Source organism: Lemur catta, chromosome 13 (assembly GCF_020740605.2).
Source record: "Lemur catta isolate mLemCat1 chromosome 13, mLemCat1.pri, whole genome shotgun sequence".
NCBI classification, from domain to species: domain Eukaryota; kingdom Metazoa; phylum Chordata; class Mammalia; order Primates; family Lemuridae; genus Lemur; species Lemur catta.
In genome coordinates this window covers 65,952,238-65,965,289 of record NC_059140.1, presented here as the reverse complement: position 1 = coordinate 65,965,289, position 13,052 = coordinate 65,952,238, and the positions used below count along the sequence as shown (strand labels likewise).

The following is a 13,052-nucleotide window of genomic DNA, read 5'->3' as shown; positions in this document are numbered from 1 at the left end:
AGCTGTTCCAGGATAAAGGGATCTACACCAGAACACAAGTGTATTTTACTCACAGCACCTCAGCTGGGGAATGTTTAGTGGGGCAATCAACAGTGTCTGCCAAAGAGAGAAAAACCTGTACTCAAACTACACAATGCATTAATATAAATATCAAAAGATAGAAGGATACACAGCTTCTAAGCAATGTTTGATGGTGGTAGTCCCAGCAAGCTCTTTTCTGATGTCTTTGTGCCTTTGTACACGCTGCCTCTCTCTTGCCATTCTCTTCACCAACATAATATAATGGATAGGTGGAGTCAAATATTCTTGGGTTCAAATCCTCAGCTACCCCGTTGGCTCCGTGATATTGGGCAACTTAATTAACTCTTCCCAGCCTGTTTCCCCATCTACAACGTGCAATGCTAATACTATTAATATCCATTTTAAAGGGTTGTATCTGAGGATTAAATAAGACAATTATGCAAGGTGGCCAGCACATTTCCTGGTGCATAGTAAGCCCTCCTTAAATGTTAGGTCAGCCTGGCAAACTTCTATTCCACTGCAACTGCTTCTCGGAAAATCTCCCTTAGACTTTTCGATGGTGTCTCCTGTTTATACACCACTACTGATACCTTCCATCATATTATAATCTCTTCATTGCCCACAGTCCCCCTTCCCTAACCAGTCATCCTCCAAAGGCCAGTAATTGCCCTACGTTTCGTATTTGCTAGTGACCGGCAAGGTTCGGCACCTACCAGCGTCCCCTGTTTGTTTTTGTTTTGGCCGACTTTGCTTAACGGATTGGGCGGGAGGAGTCTGGTGCAGACGGCGGGCGCCGCCCGCGGAGGGAGAGGGGCGCGCCCGCCAGGGTGCACTCGCCCGATATTCCCTGCGGGGCCCGGGGGTAACCCGCCCCCCAGACACAGGCGTGGGCCCACTGTCACCCAGCAGGCTCTTTGTGTGGCCCCGTTACGGGCACCCCGGCCCGGAGGCGGGGAGTTTCGGGTAGAAACACGCCCGGGCAGCGGCGGACGCCTGCGGGAAGGCTCCTGGATCCAGGCCCGGCCTCCCCGCCCCAAGCGCGCGCCCCGGAGCCCAGACCCGCGCACCGCCCGGCGCCCCGGTCCCCACCAGACGCCGGCGGGCCCGGGAGCATCGCGGACGTGACGCCGCGGGCGGAAGTGACGTTTTCCCGCGGTTGGCCGCGGCGCCCGGTTGCCCGGCGGGGGAGGGCGCGTCCGGTTTTTCTCAGGGGACGTTCAAATTATTTTTGTAACGGGAGTCGGGAGAGGACGGGGCGTGCCCCGACGTGCGCGCGCGTCGCTCTCCCCGGCGCCGCTCCATCGCTCGCTGGCTCCCGCCCTGGGAAGGCGTCATGCCGCCCAAAACCCCCCGAAGAGCGGCCGCGGCCGCCGCCGCCGCCGAACCCCCGGCGCCGCCGCCGCCCGCTCCTGAAGAGGATCCGGAGCAGGACAGTGGCCCCGAGGACCTGCCTCTGGCCAGGTGAGCGCGCAGAGCCGCCGCCGCCGCGGCCCGCACGCGGAAAGGGTGCCCCGAGGGTGCGGCGGGCGGACGCCGCGGCTGCTAGGCGGGGGCGCATCCTCGCCGGGGCCGGGTCCCGGCGGCGGGAGGGTCCCTCCCTGCCCCCCGCGCACCACCGCGGAGCGTCTGCAGGACGGTGACGGGATTCTGAGTTCCCGAGTGACGGGAGAGAAACTGGGAGGGGGTCTCGGCTCCGGCTTGACAGGTGTCGGGCGGGTGGGTCTCAGGTCCCTGAGCGAAGTGACAGGTGCAGTCTTTGCTCTTCCCAGACCGAGGCTTGGAGGCGGCGGGTAGTTGCGAGCCTCCATCAAACGCAAAAAATAAAACTAAACACACAAAAATGACTGGCGTCTGTTGGAGAGGTTTTGACCGGGGGAGATCTGGAGTACTCTGGTGGTCGTTTGACTTTCTGTTTTGGTCTCCTGCGATGCAACAGTTGGAAGTGTTTTCCTCTGGGCGTGCACTGCGACGTGAAGCCCAGTTCTGGGAGAGGCCAACCAGAAAAGCCTGGGACGTGAGGCGCAGGGTCCTGGGTATCAGTTGCCCACAGGGTGCTCGGCTGAGGAGCTTTGTGGAGTTCCCTTACAACAATGCTTTCAGGCCTTGGGGACTCAAAGCCATCTGTAGTGACTGGTGGAGCATAACTCTTTAGAGGAACTGGTACATGGGCAAAAGTTTCATGAGACTTTAGCACAAGGGCTTGAAAATTTCTAAATGTTTCTTTTTCTTTTCTTTTCCTGTTGGATAGGACCCTTCTTCTGTGTTAGGCGACCTCATTATTTCTTCCGTTTTGCCTTTTGACTGATCCAGCAAGGATCCTGGTGTCCACTCTTTTTGATTTTGTTTTTGGTACAAAATTAGTGGTGTTCTGAGCTCACATGGAACTTTTTTTTTCCCTTGCTAAGTAAATCTGAATTTAAGCAAGTCTATGTGGATGCAGTAGAAAAACACAGGGAGACATTTATTGTATTGCAACATCTTATTTTTCTTGATTGTACTACTTTATAGTTAAGTAGCTAAGATGGAAAGAGTATAATTGTCATTATTATCTTCAGCACTGGTTTTACTTTGAGACTACAGATCCATTGCAGGGGAATGAGACTCTTTTCTGTCTCTCGTTACTTTTGGCCCCATTCTATTAATTCACCGAGCCCATTTTACCCTTACCCATTTCTTTCCACTCACCAGACACTAACAATTCAGGACAAATTGTAAATGATTGCAATAAGATTTTGAAAATGGCCTGTGGAAGGCTATTAAAAATTCATATATTTAAATGGACTATATAGTATATGTCAATTAAAAATCATAAGAGTAAAAAAAAAACTACTTCTGGGGATGTTCTGGAAGAAGACAGCACTTCAGTTTCTGATTGAATTCTGATAGAGGCAGTACTTGAAAGTTTCCCTTTAGAAAGAGCAGTACTCTAAAGAATTACATGTTATACACACAGCTTTGAAAGCGTTCTTGATCATTGTAGGGTAACCAGGAATATTGAAGTTCTGGCCATTTTCTGGAAAACTAAGGACTTTTTTAACACATCGTTTTATATATTATGTTTTTGAATATTGGAACTATCAAAAAATCTGTTAAGTCAAAACTTTACAAGATATAGTCTGTTCTTGATTATCCATACCCACAAAGCATTTCATTAACGTGGATAATCCAACTCTATAAATTAACTACTTAGCAATCGTAGAACCACTGCCTGGCAGTCTGAGGCTGAGATACTTGCTTGGGGATGGAATCAGGGCCCAGTCCAACTGCACTTCCAGTGGCAGTATCCATTTCTGCCTTGAGAGTTGAAATCTTATTTCTGTTGCATTGTCTCTGGACTAAGTGATGAAACTGGAAGGGAAACTGTCACTAGGAACAGCATACTACCTTCGTTGTTGAAATAATCAAAAGTTAATCAAGTTTTGATCCATGGTGACAACAGTCACAGCTACTCAGGGAGCTGAGGTGGGAGGATCACTTGAACCCAGGAGTTCAAGACCAGCCTGGGCAACACAGAGAGACCCTGTATCAAAAAAAAAAAAAAGTTAATCATGTTTTGAAGGAGGAATTGGCAGTCTAGAATAGTGGTCAAGGGTGTGGATTTGGTTCACATCATGGTTTTCCTCTTAGGGGCTGTGACCTCAGGTGAGTGCTTTAACCTGCTGGTTTGGTAGGCATTTGTAAATGTCTACTTTTACAGATGAGAATACTTACCTAATAGGGCTGATATGGGAATCCAGTGAGACCATACATCTAAGGTACTCTGTACAGGGTCATAGTAAATACTCAAAAATTATTAATTATTCCTTATACTGTTACTATTATTAGATGTCAAATAGACATTAGATGAATAAAAAAGAATTAGCCTACAAGAATTTATTGAAATGCCTATCTTGGTTAAGGAGAAAGTGCTGAAATAAGCAATGTAATAATTTATATCAACGTAATCATCATGTAAGAAATGCTAGTAGGTAGAGAGATTATATGCAACACTGATAAGAGTAGACTGAAGTTTAGCAAAGTCACTGGCATTGAATTGATTGTGCAGTATTATCTATGGAATTATTATTATTATTATCCCATTTTCCCAAACAGCTTTAATTATTGTACTTCACAGAGCTGTTTTGCTGCTCTGAAGTATATTTGACTCACTATGCCAGCAAATATTTTTCACTGTGTGGTATCCTTATTTTGGAAATACCATGAAAAAGATAAACATATGTTTAAATTCTAAGTGTATTTTTTTCCCTAGATAAGATCTTAAAGTACTTAGTAGTTAATACTTTCTTTCAGAATAGTGCTATTATGTGCAAACTATTGAAAAAAATGTTTATTTAATAAGTTTGACTTGTAAGTGTGTGGCTATTATATGATTATTTTCATTTGGTAGGCTTGAGTTTGAAGAAACCGAAGAACCCGATTTCACTGCATTATGTCAGAAATTAAAGTTACCAGATCATGTCAGAGAAAGAGCTTGGTTAACTTGGGAGAAAGTTTCATCTGTGGATGGAGTATTGGTAAGGATTTTCTTAGTTTTTTGAAAACTTTCTTTCTCATTTTAAAAATAATTTCAGATCACTATAGGAAATTTGGAAGATAGCAAAATATAAAGAAAATAAAAGCTAGTAATAATTCCATTACTCACAGGAAATTTCCCTCTGATAACATTAAAAATGTTTGAAAAGAATCTCTCCACATAAGCCTCCCACCAAAGTATTTTAAAGCAAATCTTAATTATCATATTTTATTCATAAGGACTTCATTATGATATAAGGACTTTTTAAAAAATACCACCACACCTTATAAAATAATTTTAAATGTCTTTTAATATGCAATCAGTGTTCAGATTTCCTGATTCTCTCAGAATTCGTGTTGTTAGAATTCAAGATCTTTGATAATGTTTTGATATATTCTTTCCATTTTTTCTTTGCATATGTATGTATGTAAAGTAACAACATCAAATAATAGTGTTTTATGTGTACTGGGGGAGTATTATGAGCACTTTGGAAATAACTCATTTAAAAATCCATTGAGTTACTGAAATATAAAATAATTATTTTACATGTAAAATGTGAAATCTTCATTTTACAGATGAAGACACTAAGTAATTTGAGCAAGGTCCCTAGGAAATAAGATCTCAAGTACAAATTTGAGATCATACATATATAAAGTTACATGTAGTTACATATAGTTTTGTATCTTGCTTTTTTTTTTTTTTTTTGCTCAACATGAGTATTTTCTTTTTTTTTTCTTTTTTTTTTTTCGACAGAGTCTCAATCTCTTGCCTGGGCTAGAGTGCCGTGGCGTCAGCCCAGCTCCCAGCAACCTCAAACTCCTGGGCTCAAGCCATCTTCTTGCCTCAGCCTCCCGAGTAGCTGGGACTACAGGCATGTGCCACCATGCCCGGCTAATTTTTTTTCTATATAGATTTTTAGCTGTCCAAATAATTTCTTTCTATTTTTAGTAGAGACAGGGTCTCGCTCTTGCTTAGGCTGGCCTCGAACTCCTGACCTCTAGTGATCCTCCCGCCTCGGCCTCCCAGAGTGCTAGGATTATAGGCGTGAGCCACCGTGCCCGGCCAAGTATTTTCTTATGTTATTAAATATTTTTTGGTAATACAGTTTCTAGTGGTATGATATTTTATGTTTTGGATGTATTTCAATTTACTATTAAATTTTAATATGCTATCTTATTATTATTGGACAGTTAGTTTTTTTCCCAACTTTTTAATGTTAAAAATAATGTAATAAACATCAGTATTCATAAGAATAATGCTTGGCACAAAGTCAGTCCATGATATTTTGTTAAATAAATAAATGAATGAATTTGACTATTTCATTAGAATAAATTCTTGCAATTTGAATTACTGGATAGAGTTATTGTCCTGTTCTGTAGAATCTCAGAAGTCCGATGGCCTTCCTTCATTTTGTCCTGTTTCTGTCCCCTTCAGTCCAGGCTGACAGCATTTCTGCTGAGATGGGAGATTGGATCCATGAGCCCAAAACCTATATCTTTGTCAGATTATTGTGCATCCATACCCTTGGTGTTCTGTTCAAAACACTCTTTCGCATTTTTTGTAATATGAATAGGTTGATAATTTTCCAGATCTTCCAGCTCTAGTTCCTTTTTGCTTAACAATTCTTTTTTAAGTTTCTCTTCTCTCACATTTTACTATAAGCAGGAGAAACAGGCTTCTCATCTTCGACACTTAGTTTAGAAATCTTCTCAGTTAAATATCCAAATTCATCACAAACACTACCTTCCACAAAATACTAGAACACAGTTTGGCCAAGTTACCTGCCTCTTTTTAATACAGATCACCTTTCTCCAGTGTCCCATAATATGTTCTTCATTTCCACCTGATACTCACCAGCAGGACATTTCTACCCACAGTATCTTCAAGGCAGTCTAAGCTTGTTCTACCATGCATGTCAAAACTCTTCCATCCTCTACTCATTACCCAGGTCCAAAACCACTTCTTTGTTTTAGGTATTTGTTACAGCAGCACTCCACTTCCCAGTATCAAAATCTGTTTTAATCTACTAGGGCTACTGTAACAAAATACCACAGATGAAGTGGCTCAAATAACACAAATTTTTCTCATAGTTCTGGCTAGAAGTCCAAGATCAAGGTGTTGACAGGGTTGATTTCTTCTGAGGCCTCTCTGCGTGGCTTGCAAATGGCTGCCTTCTCTCTGTATTTTCACTTGGTCTTCCTACTGTGTGTATGTATTCCTGGTGTCTTTGTGTGTTCAAATTTCCCCTTATAATGACACCAGCTTTTGGTTTCATTGATTTTTCTCAATTTCTTGTTTTCAATTTTGTTGATTTCAGCTTTATATTTTATTATTTCTCTTCTTCTGCTGCTTACTTTGAATTTAATGCACTCTTTTTTTCTGATTTCCTAAGGAAGAAGCTTAGATTACTGATTGTAGATCTTTCTGTTTTCTATTATATGCCTTCAGTGCTATGAACTTCCCTCTAAGTACTGCTTTCACTGCATCCCACAAATTTTGACAAGTTGTACTTTCATTTTCATTTAGTTCAAAATATTTTTTATAATTTCTCTTGAGTTTTCTTCTATGATCCATGTATTATTTAGAAGTATTTTGGGATTTTCCAGGTATCTTTTTGTTATTGATTTCCAGTTTAATTCTATTGTAGTCTGAGAGCATACGTCTCATGATTTCTATTCTTTTACATTTGTTAAGGTGCGTTTTGTGGCCCAAAATATGGTATATCTTGGTGAATGTTTCATGTGAGCTTGAGAAGAATGTGTATTCTACTGTTGTTGGATGAAGTAGGTTATAGATGTTGATTAGTTGAAAATGTGGAGGCAACACATTTTTTCTTGTTTATTTTTCTAATGTCTGTAGGATATGTCATCATATTCCACCTGATATTGGTAATTTGTGCCTTCTCTCTTTTTTCTTGAACCATCTGGCTAGAGTTTTATCAATTTTAACTGATTTTTTAAAACTTAGCTTTTGTTTTTTTATTATTTTTCTGTTTTGAATTTTATTGATTTATGCCATTATTTTTCTTTTTTTACTTTTTGCTTTGGTTTTAATTTCCTCTTTTTTCCCCCTAATTTGTGAAGGTGGAAGCTTATGTCATTGATTTGAGCATTTTATTCTTTTCTAATATAAACATTTAATGTTATAATTTCCCTCTAAGCACTACTTTAGCTTCATTTCACATATTTTTATATGTTGTATTTTTATTTTCATTCAATTCAAAATATTTTCTAGTTTCTCTTGTCACTTCCTCTTTGGTTGGAATAATTCCCAAATGTTTTTTGATTTTCTTGATATATTTCCATTGTTGACTTATTTAATTCTATGCTTTTTCAGTTCTTCACAATTTTTTACAATTTGTTGAAGTTTGTTTTATATACCAGAAAGTGGTCTGTTGTGGTGAATGTTCTATGGATACTTGGAAAAAAAGTGTATTCTGCTGTTGTTGGGTAGAGTGTTTTAATAAGTGTTAATTAAGTCAAATTAGTGGATCATGTTTCTTAGATCTCTTATATCCTTGCTGATTTTTTTCCTATGTGTTTTACTGATTATTGAGGGAGGAAATTGAAATCTCTAACTATAGTTAGAGTGGTCTGTTTGCTTTTAATTCTATCAGTTTTTGATGAATTTTTTTGAAGCTTTATTCTTAGGTGCATACGGATTTAGAACTTTTATGCCTTCTTGGTGAATTGACACCTTTATCATTATGTAATGTCCCTCTTTATCCAAATTTATATTTTTTGTTCTGCAGTGTCCACATTTCCATTCCACTTTTCTTGTGATTAATGTTTACATTGTTTATCATTGATCTTCATTTTGCTTTTAACCTATCTCTATATTTAAATGAGTTTTTGTTGCTTTGTTTTGTAATTAGCATTTGGTAAAAAACTTTTAGCTGAATTCTTCTCACTTTCTTTAGGGTTCCATGTGTCTCTTCTTTTTATGCTGTGCCACAGGTGAGCTAGTATTCATGTTCCTTCTCTCCTTGGAAGTTCCTGCCTTTAGAGAAACCAAATAATCTGAAATATAAAGAAAGGATATATTGGGTTCAAGGAAGTGTATGATTTTATTCCTCATCTGGCTTGTTCTTGTTGAGAGGGTGACAGCAACACTGTTTGTAGCTTTCTGTATTATTCTAGCAAGAAGTGGAATTATACATTACCATTTGCTTTCTGTAAAGGTTTACCTTGGTAATTTGTTCATTGAACATCTATCCACAGGACTAATTAAGATTAAAGCAGGCCCATTCTATTTTAAACCTATTCCTTCAGCCTCAAGTTGTTTTTTTACATTGCCTCTCACATCTGTCCCTTCCTTTCTCTTACCAGCAGTGCTTGTGCCTGCATGTTATATTGCCTCTTTCTGGCTAGTCTCTTTTGTTTCCTCCATCCAATCCGTCCTGCTGCCTGATCTTTTAAAAAGACTAGTTTACATAGTTTGCCCCACGTTTTATTTTAAAGTTTATTTTCGTTGTACCCCCTCTCAACAGCCTCCATTTTAACATTTCCTTTTCCCCTGGTTATGAAGAAAATAAAATCCAAACTGCCCCAGTATTTGGAGTCCTCTATTGTTTGGTACTTTAACCTTCCTTCTAGTCTTATTTTTAATATTCACTGATGGCCCCCAATGCCTTTGCTACCCTCCCTAGTAGCTATACATTCATACTCTCTCCTTCTTGGAATACCTTTTTCTTCCTTTAACCCAAATTCTGCCTATTTTTAAGGTTATGGTTTAAGATTCTTTATGAAATGCTTCCTAATCTCTCCAATCCATATTGATCTTTCATAGTTTCATTAGGTAATTTACTATTGATTCTGCTCATTTGGAAGAGATAGGTCATGTGGTAACATAGTTAAGATCATGGGCACTGAAGGCAAACTGTGGTTTGAACGCCAGCCCGACCAGTCAACTAAGCTCCTTAATGTGTCTGTACCTCAGTTTCTTCATTTGTAAAATGAGAATGTTAAGACAATGGATGCATAAAATGTTAGAATAATTCCTGAAATATTATAAATATTCAATAAATGTTAATATTATGTTTGGTAATTTAACTTTTCATCTGTATATGCTTTGTTTATAAAACTTATTCATAGATTCATTATTTTAAATTCCTAGAGTCCTTTTGAGTGTGTCCTAACAGTTTTATATAATTTTCTGATTGTGACACACCATTTAAAATGGTTGGTTTTGGCTCATGCTCGTAATACCAGCACTTAGGGAAGCTAAGGAGGGTGGATCACTTGAGGCCAGGAGTTTGAGACCAGCCTGGGCAATATAGCAAGACCCCATCTCTACAAAAAGTTTTTAAAAAATTAGCTGGGCATAGTGGTGTGTGCACCTGTTGTAGTCCTAGATCCATGCAATTCCCCAGCTTTTATGGATGATCTGACTTAATGGCATTCAGCAATTATGAACAAGCTCCCAAGTCTCCCCATAAGCATAATTTATAATTAAATAATTAAGTTAATAATTTGGAAACTAATTCCTTCCACATATGTAAACAAACCTGCATGGTTCATTGGCACAGCATCTTTATGCTAGCAGATAGTCTCATTGTTTATATGGTTACTTATGCACAGCATCACTTTTGTCATAACTTTTTTATTTGATTTTGTGAGTCTGTGTTTACCCTTATGACTGTGCCTCCAAAGTGAAAGTCTACTGCAAGTCATGGTGAGCGTGCAGCGAAGAGAAAGGTGATTACAATGGAAATGAAAGTAGAAATAATTAAACATTCAGAGAAAGGCTAGATGCCATTATTCATTGGGAAAGCATTAGGCTTCAGTTGTTCGACTATCAGAACAATTATAAAGGATAAAGTGGGAATAATGGAACATGTGTAAGGCTGTGCTTCAGTGAAAGCATCAATTATTACCAAGTAGTATAGTGGATTAATTATTGAAATGGAAAGGTTGTTATTGATTTGGTTAGAATATCAAAGTAAGTGTAACATTCCCCTTAGCCTAGCGTTGATGCAACATTAGGTGAGTATTAACTTTTAATATTCTTTTTTGAAATTTCTCCTATCTCCTAAACGTTTTGGGTGAGTTTGTTTTTATGTTCTGTTTGAATTAGAAGGAAGAAAACAATAGTTTCTGCAAGTTATTATTACAGTACAGAGGTATTATTATTTCAAAACGTTAAGGGAGTGCAAATGTTTTTGGTTGCATGGATCACTTTTGTAATACTTGAGTCATGGCTATAGGTGTGCCCGTCACCCAGGTAGTGTTCATTGTACCAATTAGGTAGGTTTTTGCCCCTCCTCTCCTCCCCTCTCTGCCCTGCTTGATTTGCACTGAGTTTTACTTTCCTCTGTGCACATGTGTGCTCATCAGTTAGTTCCAATTTAATAATGAGTGTATGTGGTATTTGTTTTTTCCAATCATGAGATACTTCACTTAGAATAATGGTCTCCAGTTCTGTCCAAATTGTTGCACATGCTTCCATGCTTTTTTGTGGCTGAATAGTACTCCATGGTGTACATATACCACATTTGATTAATCCACTCATGAATTGATGGGCACTTGGGTTGATTCAGCATCTTTGCAATTGTGAGTTGTACTACAGTAAACATTCAAGTGCAGGTGTCTTTTTGATAAAATGGCTTCTTTTCCTTTGGGTAGATACCTAGTAGTGGGATTGCTGGATCAAATGGTAGGTCTACTTTTAGTTCTTTGAGAAATCTCTATACTGTTTTCCATTGAGGTTGTACTAATTTGCAGTCCCACCAACAGTGTATAAGTGTTCCTTTCTCTCTGTATCCATGCCAGCATCTATTGTTTTTGGACTTTTTAATAAAAACCATTCTAACAGGAGTAAGGTGATATCTCATTGTGGTTTTAATTTGCATTTCCCTGATGATTAATGACGTTGAGCATCTTTTCATGTTTATTGGCCATTTGTTTATCTGCTTTTTAAAAGCTTCTGTTCATGTCTCTTGCCCACGTTTTAATAGGATTGTTTTATTTTTTTTCTTTCTACTTTGCTTGAGTTCTTGGTAGAGTCTGGTTATTAACCCTGTATTGGATGTATAACTTGTGAATATTTTCTCGCATTCTGTAGGTTGTCTGTTTGCTCTGTTGATTGTTTCCTTATCTATGCAGAACCTTTTAAGTTTAATCAAATCCCATTTATTTATTTTGTTGTTGCTGTGATTGCCAATGGGGTCTTTTTCATAAATTCTTTGCATAGGCTGGTATCTAGAAGAGTTTTTCCTACATTTTCACTTATAATTCTTATGGTTTCATGTCTTACATTTATGTCTTCTATCCATCTTGAATTAATTTTTGTGAGTGGTGAGAGATAGGAGTCCTGTTTCATTGTTCTGCATGTGGCTATCCAATATTCCCAGCACTATTTATCGAATAGGGCTTCTTTTCCCCAGAGTATGTTGTTGTCTGTATTGTCAACGATCAAATGGCTGTAGGTAGGTGGTTTTATATCTGGGTTCTCTGCTCTGTTCCATTCGTCTGTGTCTCTGGTTTCATGCAAATACCATGCTTTTTTGGTTACTATAGCCTTGTGGTATAAAGTCTGGTAATGTGATGCTTCCAAATTTGTTCTTTTTGCTTAAGATTACTTTGGCTGTTTGGGCTCTTTTCTTGTTCCAAAAGAAGCATATAATTATTTTTTCTAGGTTTGTGAAGTATGACATTGGTATTTTGATGGGTATTGCATCGAATCTGTAAATCACTTTGGGTAGTATGGTTATTTAATGATGTTTATTCTACCAATCCATGAGCATGATATGTTTTCCCATTTGTTTGTGTGCTCTGTGATTTCTTTCCTCAGTGTTTTGTAGTTCTCCTTGTAGAGATCCTTCACTTCCTTGGTTAAGTGTAATATATTGCTAGGTATTTTATTTTCTTTGTAGGTTTTGTGAATGGTATTGAATCTTTTATTTGACTCTCAGCCTGACTGTTATTGATATATAGGAATGCTACTGATTCCTGTACATTGATTTTGTATCCTGAGACCTTGCTGAATTTATTTATCAATTCCAGGAGTCTCTTGATGGAGTCTTTGGGGTTTTCTAGGTATAGGATCATGTCATCAGCAAATGGAGATAATTTGCCTTCCTCTTTTCCAATTTGGATGCCCTTTATTTCTTTTCTTGATTGATTGATCTGGCTAGGACTTTGAGTACTATGTTGAGTAGAAATGGTGACAGCGGGCATCTTTGTCTTGCTCCAGTTCTTAGGGGGAATGCTTTCAACTTTACTCCATTTAGTGTGATGTTGGCTATGGGTTTGTCATACGTGGCTTTTATTAGTTTGGTATGTTCCTTCTATGCTGAGTTTATTGAGGGTTTTTATCATGAAGGGATGCTTGGTTTTATCAAATGCTTTTTCCACATTTAATGAGATGATCATATATTTGTTTTTAATTCTGTGTGGCGAATCACACTTTTTGACTTACATGTGTTGAACCATCCTTGCCTCCCTGGGGTGAAACTCACTTGGTAGTGGTGAATTATCCTTTTGATGTGCTGTGGGATTCCTTCTGCTAGTGTTTTGTT

At 38.8% G+C, this 13,052-nt stretch overlaps 1 protein-coding gene across 2 annotated transcripts in view; it reads left to right on the top strand.

Annotated features, from left to right (window-relative positions):
• Positions 1–1,167: 1,167 nt before the first annotated feature.
• Positions 1,168–13,052, top strand: part of RB1 (RB transcriptional corepressor 1) — a 126,374-nt gene continuing 114,489 nt past the window's right edge. The window contains exons 1-2 of one of the 2 annotated variants that reach the window (XM_045567435.1): positions 1,168–1,482; positions 4,409–4,535. In XM_045567435.1, coding sequence (XP_045423391.1) covers positions 1,355–1,482; positions 4,409–4,535 — 255 coding nt within the window. In that variant the 5' untranslated portion in view covers positions 1,168–1,354. The remainder of the gene's footprint in view (positions 1,483–4,408; positions 4,536–13,052) is intronic. The other variant, XM_045567436.1, reaches the window with a different exon arrangement.